At 46.5% G+C, this 17,745-nt stretch overlaps 1 protein-coding gene across 3 annotated transcripts in view; it reads left to right on the forward strand.

Moving 5' to 3' along the window:
* Positions 1-17,745, forward strand: part of RAD21L1 (RAD21 cohesin complex component like 1) — a 1,036,426-nt gene that overhangs the window by 395,464 nt on the left and 623,217 nt on the right. For all 3 annotated transcript variants that reach the window (XM_086932732.1, XM_086932731.1, XM_086932733.1), the window contains one exon: positions 9,514-9,617. In XM_086932732.1, the coding sequence (XP_086788858.1) occupies positions 9,514-9,617 (104 nt within the window). The remainder of the gene's footprint in view (positions 1-9,513; positions 9,618-17,745) is intronic.

The following is a 17,745-nucleotide window of genomic DNA, read 5'->3' on the forward strand; positions in this document are numbered from 1 at the left end:
GACGGGGAAGATACAAGCATGTGAATCTATGAAAGATAATACTGGAGAACTATAGTGTACAGGTAAGTAACTAATTCCATATAGTCGCCGCCACCTGCATGGCCGCTTAATACTGTACTATCCCAATTCATTAAAAAAGCCATTTGAACCTATTAGCAAGGCTGAATTAAAGTTCCTTACTTGGAAGATGGCGCTGCTGCTTGCTCTTAGATCTGCTAGACGAGTGAACAAACTCTTAAGCATTCACTATTAAGGAACCTTTTCTGCAATTTAAAGATCGCATGCTGATTCTCTATGCTAAACCTAAATTCATACCGAAGGTTTTTACGGATTTTAATCTCAATCAACCAGTTATGCTAAAGACTTTCTTTTCCAATCCTCAAACGCCAACAGAAACAGCTCTGCATAATCTTGATCTCACCCTTGCTGGTCCCAATGCTGCTCCTTCATCGTTTAAAACGTCAGTTGCTGCTGCCAGGGCTTTTGTTGCTCCCGCCGGACATCGACCAACTGGTTCTTGATTTCTGACATGGGACAGCTCGTGAGCTGCTCCTGGTCTTCCTCGGCGTCACCTGGTCTCACAGCTTCAGTGACAAGGTCACCGTCATCAATCTTGCAATTTCCGACATCGGTGGTCATTGCTCTTCAGTGCCTGCTGGTCACCTCCAAGTGGCATAGACTCTGTCTCCTCTGCTTGCAGGTTCTTCTCTTCAAGAATCTACCTTTGGATCCACCGGACTCTTGCAGTCTTTGCCAACTGCATATTTTCTGAAGTCTACAGCTGTTTCCGATGTCACTTCGCACCTGTGTGCCTTGCTTCCCTGGTGTAGGTGTCCTGGTTCCTGGACTAACCACGGGTGGGGTGACTCTTCAACCTTCTATCTTCCACTAGTCAAAAAAACATACTGACACCAGCAAAACGTAGGTGCTAACCATGCTAGAAGGATCCTACCTTCCTACAATGCCTCTTTTAGGAGTGTTCTAAAGATGCTGTCGCCTGATTGGTCATTGTTCAAGTTTTTTTTTTTTAAAGGACAATTAGGATATTAAGTGTAGGAAGGTGGATACCTGACTATGGTTGCCCCCAACTTTTTTTTCCTGGTGTTTTGCTGGTTTTCCGACTTAGTTGACCTAGGGCCCTGCCAATCAGGACCCCAGGCCTACTGCTCTCTCTCTAAAATGGATTCCATGTACCTTAGGTACATTTCCAATTGGTACTGGGCCACCTTATCAGACCCTGTAACTCAGGGCATAGGTGTACCCAGGGCCTACCAGGGGCTGAAGCATGTATTATGCCACCCCTGGATGGCCATCTAAATCTGATACAACTGGCTGCATGACAGCTGGGGCAAGGTGGTGTAACCACCCTTTGCTTTAGACATAGTATACCTATATCTAACCCTAAAATGGACACACAGATTCCTATCAGTCACTCCTATGGCAGGCCTTGACAATCCTGAAGGCAGAGTGCTTGGAATCGTGTGAAATGGTGCTCTGGCATGAGCTGAGCCCGTTTGCAGCTTGCGGAACCAAGTCCTAATAGCTGTTCCATGATAACGCATACCATATACTCTTAAGTGCATTATAATCCTCGCGGTTAAATGCTATCTTTGGTACTGCTTTATCAAAACATGTCGAGTAAGGTGTCATACGTATTGGAATACTAACCCCTCGCCAATTCTGGCGACGGGGTTAGCATTCCACCCTTCTAGAGGGACACGACATGTATGTAACTGTGAACCCCGGTTAAAGTTAACTGAAGCCTCAGCTATCCAGCACGACCGCCGAGGGATCCTCTGGTGAGTGCTTTGGGGTCCGAGAAGCCCCGACCCTGAGCAGCTCCAGCACCGAAGTCCAGCCCCCCAGCATCTCCACGATCTGCGTGGGGCCCTTCTGCTTTTTGGCTGCTCACCGCGTTGTCTGGCTACTAGCCCGCTGGCTTGTGGCCTTCCCGACGACGATCAACGACGACAACACTGCTGGTCTGGTTGCTCCAGACTGGCCCTTGCTCTCTTCCAAAAGAGGAGCACCCTGGACCCTCCTGGTCCACTCCAGACGCCATTTTAGGTCCACCGCGTGGGCTTGAATTTGCCAAGACTTGTTGCCCCAATCCTGGGTCCAGCGCCGTCGACCGCATTAACCATCGTGGGACAGCTCGCACCTCCATCCTGGTCGCCGACAACGCCTCCTGGTCCGTGAGACTGCAGAGCCCAGCGTCGCCCACTCACCTGGTCGAGGTGACTTCGCCCGGTGCCATCCTGGTGCCCACACAATCACTGGCTAGCGATTAAGAACTTGGTCCCTGATGTGTCCCTTCTGGCGGCGCATGGGTACTGCCATGGTGTCAACCAATGGCGCCACTCGTGGCTTCGACTTACGTCTCTCAAGCCAGAGGCTCAACAACGGGTGGCTAACCTGCCTTTCTCGGGGGAAACCCTGTTTGGCAAGCATGCGGACGACAAGGTGGGCCGCATGAAAGCGGAGGCCAGACCCTGACGGGCGTCGGGTTGGAGAAGCCCAAGGAGAATACCTACCGCCCGTTCCAGAGACGGTTTTGGGCGCAGGGCAGAGGGCGAGGACAGGCTTCAGGACAGCAGCAACAACAGCAGCAGCAGTTCCGGAGGCCCTTTCAGAAGCGCCAGAAGGGCAGAGGCGGGCAGCAGTCCGCAGCGGCGAACAAAGGCCCGGCCGGGTCTAGGACCTGAGCGGTTACTTCCCCTGCATCCGTTACCCACTCTAGTGGGGGAAAGCGTTCAATTTTTTCTGGCAGAGTGAAGAAAAATTACTCGGGACAAGTGGGTGCTGAATATTGTTTGCAATGGATATAGTCTTCGGTTCACCAACCTGCCTCCAGCAATTCCACCGGTCAGCTCGCAGTTTCGACTGCGTGAGCTCCAGGCGGAGGCCGATACTCTGTTAAGGAAAAGGGCGATAGAAGACGTGTCTCAAAGAGGAAGAGGTCTGTACTCACGGTTCTTTCTGGTCGCAAGAAGGACAAGAACGAGTTCAGGACCATTCTGGATTTGCGACAAGCAAACAAGTGGATTCGCAGAGAGAAATTTTGCATGCTGTTGTTGCATCATATTTATCTTCAGCTGCAACATGGAGATTGGCTATGTGCTATAGACCTGCAGGATGCTTACTTCCATGTGCCCATTGCACAAAAACACAGGAAGTTCCTGCGATTCCAAGTCTGTGCCAATCATTATCAGTACACAGTACTGCCATTCGGGCTGAAGTCTGCGCCCAGAACATTCTCGAAGTGCATGGCAGTTGTAGCGGCACACCTGAGGAAGAACAAGGTGTTAGTCTACCCGTACCTGGACGATTGGTTGATCAAGGCCTCCTCATTCTCGGAAGCTCAAGCGCACTTCCAGAAGGCATGTGTTCTCTTGAATAAGCTGGGGTTGCACATCAACATGTCCAAGTCTGTCACGACTCCGGTCCAGTGCATACAGTAGTTGGGAGCATCAATACGCTGTCAGCAAGCGTGTCTCCTTCAGAGGAGAGACGATTATCACTCCTTCAGAAGGCTCAGGCTCTTATGAACGCTCCATCTACAACAGTGAGGACGTTGTCTTCTCTACTGGGGTCAAGGGCCTCTTGTATCTTACTCACTCCACACGCACGGCTGCATATGAGACCATTGCAGGAGTGCTTGGAGGATCAGTGGGGTCAGAGGAAAAGGTCTTGGGACGACAAGATACAACGGTCTCTGCATGCTCTTCAGTCTCTGAAGTGGTGGTGTTCAGCGGAGAATCTCCTCAGAGGGGTTCCCTTCCACAAGGACATTCCCACGCAGACTATTGTGATGGATGCGTCTCTCCACGGCTGGGGGGGCACACTCCGGAGACTTACAGATACAAGTAACGCGGTCCCCGACGGAGTCCACGTATCACATCAATTTCCTGTTCATTTGAGCTGAAGGCCTTTCATCTGTCCTTCCAGACCAACACTCTGCTTGTACAGACGGACAATACGACCACTATGTATTACCTCCACAAGCAGGGGGGCTCGAGATCACACACTCTGTCTCAGGAGGCGCAGGCGATCTGGCGCTGGCTTCTGACCAGAGGACTGACGATAACTGCTACCCATTTACCAGGTGTGCAGAATGTTCAGGCGGACGCACTGAGCAGACTGATTTAGGAAATCCACGAATGGGTCATAAACGACGAAGCACTAGGAGAAGTCTTCGCAAGGTGGGGGACTCCAGACGTAGATCTGTTCGCCACCGCTGAAAACAGCAAATGCAGAGACTTCGCCTCCAGGTACTACTAGCAGGGGACGCTGGGGAATGCGCTATGGATCAACTGGTCGAACAGCTTTCTGTACGCTTTTCCACCCATTCCCCTGATTCCGGCGGTGCTCATCAAGCTGTCCCAGTCCAGGGCGTGGATGATCCCGATTGCCCCGGAATGGCCCAGGCACTGGTTGTTCACGGACCTGCTTCACCGGTCTCTCCTTCCTCACATACGGCTGCCGTGCCGGCCGGACCTTCTCACGAAGTTCGGGGGGCAGATGGTGCACCCCAGCCTCTTGTCTTGGAGTTTGGCGGCATGGCTCCTGAGATAGTGCAATATGGTCATTTGAATCTACCAGAAGATTGTATGGACATATTGAAGGAGGCTAAGCGACCTTCCACTAGGACTTCCTATGCTTACAAGTTGAAGAGATTCTGCATCTGGTGCAAGTCCAAGAACTATGACCCTACGACATGTAAGGAAGATGTCATCCTTCCATATCTTCTACATTTGGCTCAGTCTGGCCTTAATTTCCTTTCCATTAAGGTTCATCTTGCTGCGCTGACTGCCTACAGGAAATGCCCTTCACAGACTTCCTTCTTCCAGATCCCTGTGATCAAGGACTTTTTGGAAGGCTTGAAGAAAGTGTTCCCTCCTGTCCGGCTTCCTTCGCCTTCATGGGAATTGAATGTGGTGCTGTCCAGATTGATGAAGGAGCCTTTTGAACCTATTCATAAGGCTTTGTTGCAGCACCTATCCTGGAAGGCGGCGTTCCTTGTGGCCATCACATCGGCCCGCAGGGTGAGTGAAATTCAGGCGTTGTGTTGCCAAGAACCTTATACTGTATTTCATGCTGCTAAGGTTGTTATGCGTATCCACCCTAAATGTCTTCCAAAGGTTATCTCTGATTTCCATGTTAACCAGACCATAACTTTACCTACGTTTTTTCAGAATCCTTTGTCTCCAGCGCAAAGGTCGCTGCATTCCCTGGATGTTAGGAGGGTGTTGAAATTTTATCTGGATAAAACCAAAGATATTCGTAGGTCAGACCAATTGTTTATCAACTATGGATCAGTCAGGACCGGTCTTGCTACCTCAAAACAGTCCATCTCGAGGTGGATTGTGTCCTGTATACAATTGTGTTACCAGAAGGCTAATACGACCTTAGGGGTAAACCTAAGGCTCATTCCACCAGGGGCAAAGCTGCCACGACTGCTTTGCTACGTAATGTTACCATTGCAGAAATCTGCAAGGCGGCCACTTGGAAGTCGGTCCATACCTTTGCTAGGCATTACTGTCTGGACACTGATGCCAGGACAGACTATCAGGTTGGGCAGGCTTCGCTGTGAAATCTGTTAGCACAGTAGTGGTGTTATTTCTCTTCTCTCCACCGCCGCTTTGGTGTTGGGGTGGGCTTGCCATTCCATTCACTAGATTAGGACTATACACAGAGATCCCCTACTACAGAAGGAGTAGTTTTTGTCCTGTAACTCCAATTCTGTAGTAGGGGGGTATGTCTGTTATAGTCCTAAGCGCCCGCCCTCCTCCCCGGTGGAGAAAGATATTCATGTAAGGAATGCTACAGGTCTAGTGTGTTCCGCCTTCAAAAAGAACTGAAAGTAAAAGGGACCTGCTGTGCATTCTGGGATACTGAGAGTTCTGGAAGGTTCTCTTAAAGGCACAGTATCCTGTTCTGAGCCACATAATGGCAGCCTATGGGGCTTGTCTGTCCACGACTTTCTCTATCATTCCAGAGGCTTCTGCTGGTAGGGGAAGGATTTTCTCTGTGGAAAACACTGGACAGGCTGTGCTGTTTGTTGGTTTTTGGTGGAATTTCTAGTTGAAGTACTGGACAGTGTAGCCTGTGGATTTAGGCTGCATTATCTGTCTTTAAATTCTCTCTTAAGTGTTTGTGCAGGTCTGCAATTTTTGACAATTTAAGAGATTATTTTTGATTGCTCCGGGGTCCACGCACATGTACGGGACTATTCACTAGATTATGACTATAACAGAGATACCCCTACTAAAGAACTGGAGTTACAGGACAAACTACTCCATACTGGAGAACGGGAGTTACAGGTAAATAGCAAGTTGTGCGGCTCATGTCTTTGAGTGATCCTTTATGCAAGCTACAATTTGCTAGGCCTTAGTTGTTCTACCTGATCAGTGGCCTGCTTCTTTCTTTATAGCTTTTTGTGGCTTCCTGGTGACAACAGCAGGGTTTTGCCAGTGCTAGACCTGCTCCTTGTCTTAAGGAGGGGGGATGAAAAGAAGTAATATTAATCAAGGTAGGGAGGAGGAATTTCTGTCCATTCAGTTCCCAAGTTCAGTATTCCACAAAATCAAAAGAGCATGGACACTTGTAACTACGTTACAGTAGATTGATTGGATCACCCTCATAAACACTATGTATACTTTGCGGTTTATATCTCCCCCCCCCCAAACATATGCATTAAGGCATAATCATTGGGTGTTCCAAATTTGTGCTGTATGCCAGCCTCAAGCCTGAGGCAACCTCTGGTGTAGCGTAGTAGTGTCCAGAGATATGTATATACCCCCAAAGAGGAGAAGGATTAAATTTACATAAAAGAAGCTTTCACTTGGTTTAACTTTATTTGCCAAGGGTGAAATTTTGTTGTTAAAAACAAAGGGTATAATCACAGATCGAGTTACTGGATCTTTTTATATCACTTTAGACAAGGTCAACATGTTTCTGCCCCATCTCGCCCAGCCGGGTCTAAGGGGCATTCGTCAGGAAAAACAAACAAACAAAATTAAAAATGTATCGCACAATTTGTGCGGTATATAGTGGTTTTTGTTACCACTCTGTTTGTTTCTAAGTAGGTCTGATGCACCTGTAATCAAAAGAAACATAAGGAAGTATGGGGGTGCACATTCAGCACTTATAACTCTCTATTTGAGGTATACAGAGACACATATGTATAATTATTGCATTAGTTAAGGATTCATGAGAACAGTCCATATGGAGACCGTCATGTTTTGCTAAAAACGGAGGTGACAATTAGAGATAATTCGATAGCATTGTTAATCAGTACTTATCATCTATGGAGGTAATGATTGTATTATATCCCCATGCTCTATTTCATTATCAATCACAACGATTTGGTTATAGGTTGTGAATGGGTCTTATGACTTCATAATGCGGAACACATTGTTAAGAACTCAGGGTTAACTCTTAATTTTTTGGCTTTGTTATTTACACTGTTAGAGTTCCGGACTTTTAAATGTGAGTATAATTACCTTGGTTAGATTATTACCGCGTCTCAACAGGAGCACAGGACTCTCTGGTCCTAAGCTGAAAGGGAAAAGGTATGCAGAGCGGATTTTAATTTACCGTACTTTCTACCATAGACCGCGTTTTAGATGTTTGTTGCCGATAACCTCACCCGCACTTCGGAACTTCTCCGCATCTGGTGCTAGCTCTGCCCCTGGACGTGGAGGTGCGTTTCTGGCTTTCTTTTATTTTCATTGTGTTGCGCGGAATAGAACTAGAAAGGGGACTAAGAGTTTCTTAACGTTTTCCCTGTTGTAACCAGAATTATACTTTGTTTACAATTGAAAGAGCCAACTGTTATTTCTTTTATTATATTTACAGCACGAATTTACTCAAAGCATTGTATAAACGAGTGAATCGCCAATATGGATATTTCTCGCTTCTTTGATGAATTTGCATCCTTCGAACTAGTGTGTATTCACCTTATGATCTAAGAGAAAGGGACAGTCTTATATCCTTCAGCTTTACTTTATGTTCACTTCGCAATAGTTTTTGTGTTATAGACACTAGGGACAGCTTTCTTTTACTTTGATCGTATCGCGATGGATAGAACTAAAAAGGGGACTATGGCTGTTTCTTAACGATATCCCAGTTGATACCAAAGTTTTGTTTTAGTCTCCAATAAATTTGAAAACACTTATTACTTTTGTTTACATCATGGACTACTCAAATCACATTTTAGTCAGGTATCTCACCAATATGGGTATTTTTCGCTTTGGTGTATTTTTCAAAGGGAGCATTGTTGTGTCTCTTAATTTCACTTTTGTCCACATTAATAAAGTTTTTGTGTCATTGACATTGAGGATAGACTCAGTTGGTTCCCACTGCTTTGTGTTTTTTGGTCACTGTGTTCATGACCTAAAGTATATGAGTGGGTTCTTTTTAACAGTTTTTGGTAAATAAAGGTGTTGTTTACATGGTATGATCTATTTTGGACATCATGAAGAGTACAGATTTTGATGTGGTCTCTTTTTTGGACATAATGATGAATATAGATTCTGATGTTATTGTATCTTTGGCCTTAGTTGTTCTACCTGATCAAGTGGCCTTCTTCTTTCTTTATAGCTTTTTGTGGCTTCCTGGTGACAACAGCAGGGGTTTGCCACTGCTAGACCTGCTCCTTGTCTTAAGGAGGGGGGATGAAAAGAAGTAGTCATGTGACTGGCAAACTTGTATCTTGAATGGTACTCTGTGTGTCTTTCCGAACCCAGATGAAGTACAGAGTCAATTGATAAGACGTCCAGTAGTTATGCTACATTGTGGGAGGAATGTCACGTGCAGGAAGCCAGGCCAACCAAAGCACAAGCTTCCTACCTTTAAGCCACTCTTCCATTCTACATTTTGTACACTGATTTTGGAGTTTCTCATCCAGTGCTGGATTTTTTAAAGCTGCCGAAATAGGCTTACATATAATCAATATAGTGTTAATTATCCTGAGAGCAAATTTGTTCGATATTGATCAGTCTCTTGAGTTGTTGTAACTAGCGCAGGTAATTGGGTTGGTCAGTTGGGTTAAGAGAGCCAAAAGGCTATTTTTTGGACAGATTGTGACTAAGCAGAATATTGATGCCTATTCAATGCACCACCCAAACATCTAGGCTCCAGTAACATCAGAATGAAGGTTACGGTATTTTCAAGGAACGTTAACTTGCATAGGGATTTACTATGTTCTCCATAGGATGCGATTGACCCTGCACATGGAGTCCAAGCTGCCAATGCTCATGTACCATGCTACACACCACATGGTTCCACACAGAAACAAGTATGCGAGTCATGGGATCCTGTTGTGAATTTATATGAGCCAGCATATGAGCCAGCATGCCATCTCTCTTACGAGTTTTTGAATAACTGTTTTATTGCTGATAACCCGATCTTTCTCATTGTGGAAGTCATATGTGTTGACTTAAATTCTGGCTTTCTAAACATTTTCTTTGCATTTCATTACTAGTTTGAATGATTTCTCCATTTTCTTAGTACCATTGATGTTGCCGAACACTTCGCATTAAATCAGAGCAGAGTTGAAGACATCACACTTAGAGAAGCTTGTGGTGGAGACATTCTGAATGGTGGTAGCTTTGGTAAGATTCCAACCAGTTCTTTTTTTCGGCCTTTACATTGTGTAATTACCCTTATTAGCAGTTATATTTCCATTCTTCATTGAATAAGCATATTTGAACAATTTAAATCATTAAATATATATGCAGTAATAGAACTGTCCATTTGCCCATATGCTTTTCTTGAGTTAAGTTTTCATGTGCTCCAAGCCCCCACACAATGTAATATTTGTTTCTCCATCATGAATTCCATAGTAGAGGTGTGCGAGTTGGTATCATCCAGGACAAGTGAGGTTCTCCATCTTTCTTAAAGTTAGTTTTTGTTTAACTCCATTACAAAGTATAAGTGAATCACGCATGGGTCATTCCATCTAAGTTAAAATCAATTTCTGACATCAGGCCTGGAAAAATCTTAAACGTTTCTAGACCTGTAGTTCTAGTGACTTCAATAATCTGCTGAACCTATTTGTAATGCGCTTGACCCATACACTGGTTTCAAATTAAGTGATCAAGTAAATGCATTGAGCCGCCATTTACTTCATTATCACATATGAGAGTGCCTTCAAATGTACAAGTTCAGCATGTCAGCTGTACAAAAAAGTCTCTTGTTTGATTTAATAGACAAAACTTTTTTCCTTATATAATACAAATCTAGCCACATATAGATACACATGACCCCTGACTTGACTCTTAGTTAATTAACAGCATTTTCATCCGGGCAGGGGCCGGAATGTTTCTCAAATCATGTTTAAAAACTTTCACTTATAAATACATAACTAAAGGGTGAAGTGGTAGCACACTCGTTTGTAATCAGCAGATTTTACATTGAAATGGCCACAAGCGTTCGCACTGACATGTGGCTTTACTGATGATAACTATATAAAGTACAATGTTTGGAAATTGAGTTTCTGTAAATGTGTCATTTGCACATCACCAACACAAGTGTTCTGGTTTGTTTTGCTCCTATTTGACTCTTTGCATCAAACCTCTTAGTTACAAAAAATGTGCTATTGTAATTTCTGATGTTTTTTGAAATGTTTGTAATAAGTTAGACTATTTATTTTAATTTTGCTAGAGAAAACTAACTGACTTCAGACAGCTCACTTTAAAAATCGACCTCTAACTCTTGTAAGAGAGAGAAAAATAAACCTCAGTTTCCAAAAATTAGTTAAAAGACAAACTGACATTTGATCTCTTTCTTGAACAGACAACAAATGTGTTAAGATAATAACAATATTTAATGGCATATTTATTGCTCATTCACTTTCTGAATGAACAGAACACCTGTTTCTCTTCAGGGGATACTCATCAGTAGTCGTATGCACTGAATAGTCCTCCCCATGTGGGGGGACCCGGAGCATATAGAAAAATATATACGCAAATAAATATATTTATTAATGTTTAACCAAATATAAGGACTAGTCCTGTGGAAACCTAAATCAATATATGTGTATATATATATATATATATATATATATATATATATATATATATATATATATATATATATATATATAGCTACATACACATATATATATGCAGCCTAAACGTCAAATTAGGCTAAAATATGCCAATAATGCATTCTATTTTTACACCTAAAAATAAGGCAAGGTAATAGCAGGCAGATTATGTGAGGAGTTGGCCTGGTATATGATGTCCACTATTCTAGTGAGCACCCTGCACCAGTCAAAACGACCCTTAACGTGGTGGTTGTAAAGTCAACCTTATAGACCAGCTATCCTAGTTGTAGCATGGATAAAGCAGTCTTAGGCTAAAACTTCAGAGAGCAAGTGAAGCCAGCTGTTTTACCATATATAATCCCTTGAATACCAAATGAAAGGACACCACACAAGGTATATATCAATTCTCTTCCAGGGGATCCTCATCAATAGTCATAAGCACTGAATATTCCCGCCCACATGCGGGACCCCGGAAACTATTTAAAAATATATATGTAAAACCACATATATCTTGCTCCAAATAGATTTACACATATATCATTTTTCTCACGTCAATGCAGCCCCTAAACCAAGGCAAGACAATGTAAACACTTCTAAATGCACAGCAATTAGTAAGGAAACAAAAAACACATTAGGTCAAATAGCTCTTGAACTTTGTGTTTTCATGAGTAAAAACACAAAATTTGCTCATAAAGACATTGTTAGCCATAGGCTGCATTGTAAAGTGATAACACAAACTGAAAGCATTTTCAGCTAAAACTTGCACAGTGCCTTTAAGGCAGCCATGACCCCAAGCTTCCCATCATGCCTCCGGGGTGACAGTTAGGTCAGTTGTTCTTTCTTGCTCCTTCTGTCAGGACCCTGGTTTAACAGCTCCCACCTTTTTTTTACTTTCTGTCAAAAATACTTGGTGTTTTACTTCAATTTTTGTCTTCACTCGATAGCTTTTGGCCTTAGAGAGATATTGCTGCCTTTTTTGAGTTCAAAAAAGGTTAATTTTTTGTCAAAATGCCTTCACTTTTTGCCCCATGCCCTTCCTGTGGGAAGAAGAAAGCTAGGACAGATACACATCCTGTGTGTATCCTCTGTCTTCCTGACTCTCATTCTGCAGGAAATTGCGATCACTGCAGGTCCTTGTCAAGCAGAACTATCAGGGACAGGGAGAAAACAGTATTTATGGACTTTGAGAGAGGTAGGTCTCCAAAGAGACAGAAAAAGCGCACGACGCGGTCGACGTCGAGAGATGTTACGACTTGTTCTCCATCGGCGTCGGGATCGGCGTCGAAGGTTCCACTGACGACGACGGTGAGTCAACTCCCCTCGAAGGTGAAGACTTCAGCGTCGAGAGTCAAGGTAACTCTGCTGATGTCAACCGGGCGACGTGCAGCGTCCTGAGAGAGGTCGCCGTTGGAGCATAGGAGCTTGACGTCGAGACCTCCACCGACGAAGCAAGCCGCAAGTCCAGTCTTCGACGTTAAAGCCTCCATCGACGCCTAGTCAGCAGCATTCGACGTCGAGACCACCTCCGTCGGCGGCTGGTCATCGACGCTCGACATAGAGGCATCCTCCGTTGCCGCCAGGCCATCAGCGATCAACGTCGAGGCATCCTCCGTCGCCGTCCAGTCATCGGCGGTCGATGTCGAGGCACCCTCCGCCGGCGTCTCGTCATCGACGCTAGACGTCAAGGCATTCTCCGTCTCCGCCAGGACGTTGGCTTTCGATGTCATCGACGCTCGACATCGAGGCATCCTCCGTTGCCGCCAGGCCATCAGCGATCAACGTCGAGGCATCCTCCGTCGCCGTCCAGTCATCGACGGTCGATGTCGAGGCACCCTCCGCCGGCGTCTCGTCATCGACGCTAGACGTCAAGGCATTCTCCGTCTTCGCCAGGACGTTGGCTTTCGATGTCGAGCCATCCATCGGAGCATCCTCCATCGGCGTCCAGTCATCTGCGCTAGACGTCGGGAAGACCTCCTTCGACGTCACCTCACCGACGTTCGACGTCGAGACATGAGTCCCCAGCGCAGTCTCCACAAGTTCATCATTCCTCGGCACAGCCTCAGTCAGTAGTGGCGCAGCGAACCAAGGCGTCGAGTCGGCCGGCTCCGACTTCAGGTCATGGGACTCGATTTCAGAGGTCCTCAAGATCAGTGTCAGCTGCAGAAGGTGACCATGGTTCCCTAGGGAGCATCAGACACTCTTCCAAGAGGAAGAGAACGCCAGAGCATCGGGGTTCCCACAGTCGCCCAAGATCCCCGGCGTCTCCTGTGAGCCTGTCTTCATCCTTGTCAGGCTTATCTCCCGTTCACCATCAGGGGTCGCCGGATGTGATCATTTACACATCAGGCAGCGAGTGATCAAGGCGTTCTCCGGCACATCCTCCGCATGGGCAAAAGGATGTAACACCTCCTGCACGCTCCCCAGTGAGGGACACCGTACAGAAGTCACCCACCATCAGGCTCTCTCCACAATGGTATAGGCCACTACATCACTGGGCTACAGACAAGGAGACAGCATCTAGACTGCAACAGCCAGTCGCTAGGCCTAGAGAACGAGCACGCTCTCTGGTGAGGCCCAGAAAAAGATCACGCTCCCCGGTGCGGCATAGAGACCGGTCACGCTCCAGGGTGCGGTCCACCAGGCGAAGATCAAGATCCAAGAGCAGAAGGAGAGAACGAAGATCTCCAGCTACCTCTTCTTCTCCGAAATGCTCCCATAGAGACTATTTGCCTACTTTGACGGACTCTCATCCATCAAGGATATCTCCGATCGATGATATCTTTACTTTTCAGGCCATACTGGATAGGGGGCTCTGAAACTGGGAGTGCCCTTAACAACTCCGCAAATCAAAACCTCAGTGATTTTTGAAACCATGCATCACAGATCTGCACCTAAACCCCTGTTGTCGTTGGTGCCTGGGATTATCGAGCCGGTGATGAAGGTATTCCTCACGCCAGCAACAATAAAGGCGGCTCCAGCGAGGATCCTCAAGAAGTACCGATCTCCTAGAGCAGGACTCTCTGTTTCTCAGAGCGGATCCACCCCCGGTCTCAGTAATCATCGCAGCAGCAAAGAAGTCCGGGGCGGTCTCCTCCTCCTCAACTGTACCTCCGGACAAAGAGAGCAAGACACAAGATTCGTGGGGGAGATGAGTCTGTAGTACTTCTGCATCCTTTCTCAAAGTTTCCAACGCTGAAACCCTTTTGGGGTGTTACGATAGGTCCCTGTGGGATTCTCTACAGCGTTTTGTGGACAAAATCCCCCAAGAAGACCATAAGGATTTTGAGGAGATCCTTTTGGAAGGCAGTCAAGTCTCCAATCAGGTCATCAGTGCCGCAGCGGACGGAACTACCCTAGCGGCGCATGGGTATGCCCATGGAATATCGGCAAGGAGATCGTCCTGGTTGCGCCTGACTGCTTTAAAACCAGAAGCTCAGGCGCATATTTTGAACTGGCCCTTTTCAGGGACTTCATTGTTTGGAGCGAGTACGGATGAAGAAATGCAGCGCCATGAAGGCAGAGCTGGACACTCTCAAAGCGGTAGGGCTTGAGAAGAAAAGGAGTTCAAAAAGAAATATCGCTCCTACAACAAGGGCTCTTCAAAACAGCGGGTTCAAACCCCTCACTGGCAGAAGAGTCAAGACCAGCAGGGACAGCAAAAGTCCCAATATAGAGGAAAGCGTAATTCCAGAGGAGGAGGGAATCAACGCCAGGGCAACAATACCGGCAAAGCCCAGTCAAAGCAATGAGTTTTTCCTTCCCCCAGTGCCGTGGACCACTCCATTCGGGGGAAGCTTTGCAGGTCATTTGCAAGAGTGGCAAAACATCACAAAAGACCGATGGGTGTTGACTACACTTCAGAATGGATACTGTCTTCGTTTCAGTCATCGGCCTCCACCTGTCCCCCCCGATGGCAATATCGACTCATCAGTTTCACCTTCTGCAAAAAGAAGTAGCCACTCTCCTCGAAGTCAGCCATCGAGAGAGTGCCAGAGTCTCAAAGAGGAAAAGGGGTGTACTCCCGATATTTTCTGGTAAAAAAAAAGGGCCAAAAGGCAGAATACAGACCCAGTCTGGACTTGCGAACACTCAATCGGCATGTCAAAAAGGAAAGGTTTTGCATGTTAGCGCTTCACCAAATATATCCACATCTCCGGAGGGGAGATTGGATGTGTTCGCTGGACTTGCAAGATGCTTACTTTCATGTCCCTATACACCCCAGTCACAGAAGATTTCTTCGGTTCCGGGTAGGGACCTCCCACTATCAGTTCAAAGTCCTGCCGTTTGGGTTGAAGTCGGCTCCCAGGGTGTTCACGAAGTGTTGCAGTGGTAGCAGCCGCTCTACGCCGCAGGGGGGTCTTCGTAAACCCATACCTGGACGGTTGGCTGGTGAAAGGTCCTTCCCCAGACAGCGTAAAAAGTCAATTCCGGACATGTATCGAGCTCTCCCAGCGACTAGGGCTACATGTCAACTTAGGCAAATCGGTCTCTCAGCCCACCCAGAAGATTCACTTCCTGGGAGCTCTTCTAGACTCCGAGGTAGGAAAAGTGTTTCCTTCGGATGAGAGACAGTGTTCAATAACCCAGAAATGTCAGCTGGTACTTCGCAGCAAGATTCAGAAAGTGCGCAGGATTGGCTCCCTGTTAGGGTTGATGGCATCATGCATCTTCCTGGTCCCGAATGCCAGACTTCGGATGCGTCCTCTTCAGCAGGATCTGGAGGACAAATTGGACCAACAATCAGCTCGCTGGGACAACCAGATCACTCTCTCAGACTCAGCTCGAGCTTCCATTCCATGGTGGACCAAAAAGCAACATATTCAGGTAGGAGTTCTGTTCCATCAACTCCCCCCCCCCCCCCCCCCCCCCCGTACAAACACTGATCACGGATGCTTCCCTGCTAGGCTGGGGAGCGCACATGCGTCAGCTACAAGTGCAGGGTCTGTGGTCTCACAAAGAAAGTACCTACCACATCAACTTGCTAGAGTTGAGAGCAGTCCACCTTGCTCTCAAAGCGTTCCTTCCCTCGATTCAAGAAGCTTCAGTACTAGTACAAACGGACAACTTAATCACCATGTACTACTTGAACAAGCAGGGGGGAACACGCACCCGGACTCTGTCGTTGGAAGCACAACGGATCTGGCATTGGCTTCTGGCTCGCAAGTTGTCCGTCACAGCAGTCCACCTCCCAGGGGAGCAGAATGTGAGGGCGGATGCTCTAAGCCTCATTTTGACGACAGGAAAGACTGGGTCCTCCACGACACAGTGGTAGAAGACATCTTTCAGTCTTGGGGTCGTCCCACCATAGACCTGTTCGCAGACGACCAAAACACCAAATGCCAAGACTTCGCCTCAAGGTTCTACCGGCCAGGATCGAGAGGGAATGCTCTTTTGATTGACTGGTCAGGGGAATTTGTGTATGCCTTTCCACCCCTTCCGTTGATCCCGAAGGTGGTGAGCAAGCTGACACACTCGTGCACAACGATGATCCTCATCGCCCCAGACTGGCCGAGACAATGGTGGTACATGGACCTGCTTCACCTGTCAGTGAGCCCCCACAAGAGGCTACCATGCAGGCTGGACCTGTTGTCCAAGATGAACGGGAGAATTCACCATCCCAACCTTCCGTCACTGAGCTTGGCAACATGGTTCTTGAGGTCATACAATACGGCCATCTAGGGTTGCCGCAGGACTGCATGTCCATCCTGAAAGAGGCAAGACGTCCTTCCACAAGACATTCTTATGCATGCAAATGGGAGCGATTCTATATGTGGTGTTTACAGAATGGTCATAATCCTGTTCAAAGTCGGGAAGAAGCTGTTCTTCCTTATTTGTTTTATCTGGCTAAAGCAGGTTTAAAGTTTAATTCTATTAAGGTGCACTTGGCTGCTATAACAGCTTACAGGCGGCTCCTTATCAGACCTCTTTTTTTTCAGTTGCCAGCTGTCAAGGACTTCCTGCAGGGGTTAAAGAAAATGGACCCTCCAGTGTGTCGTCCTCCTCCTCCCTGGGAGTTGAACCTGGTGCTATCAAAGCTAATGGGTCCTCCTTTTGAACCCATTCATAAGGCTACTTTGCAGCATCTTTCCTGGAAAGCAGCTTTTTTGGTGGTGATCACGTCAGCTCGCAGGGTGAGCGAGATTCAAGCTCTCTGTTCCTCTGAACCATATACTGTGTTCCATTTGAATAGTGGTGCTAAGGACACATCAGTCTTTTCTCCCGAAAGTGGTGTCAGATTTTCATGTAAATCAGACCATTTCTCTTCCCACTTTCTTTCTCAATCCCTGTACTCCGGTTGAGAGGGCTCTGCATTCCTTAGACCTGAAAAGGGTTTTAAAGTTCTATCTAGATAGGTCTAAGGCCATTCGTCACTCTGATCAACTTTTTATTAATTATGGATCGATCAGAACAGGTCATGCGGCCTCAAAACGTTCTATTTCAAGATGGATCGTTTCGTGCATCAAACTTGCTTACCAGTTGGCGCAGAAAACCCTAGGTTTTTCTCCCATAGCGCATTCCACCAGAGGTAGAGCTGCGACTGTGGCTTTCCTCCACAAGGTACCCATGTCTGAGATCTGTAAGACAGCAACCTGGAGGTCCATCCATACATTTACCAAACATTACTGTCTAGATTCTGACACGAGAGCAGATACCCAGGTAGGCCAGGTCTCCTTGCGGAATCTGTTTTAACA

Source organism: Lissotriton vulgaris, chromosome 7, assembly GCF_964263255.1.
Source record: "Lissotriton vulgaris chromosome 7, aLisVul1.2, whole genome shotgun sequence".
Lineage (NCBI taxonomy): Eukaryota > Metazoa > Chordata > Amphibia > Caudata > Salamandridae > Lissotriton > Lissotriton vulgaris.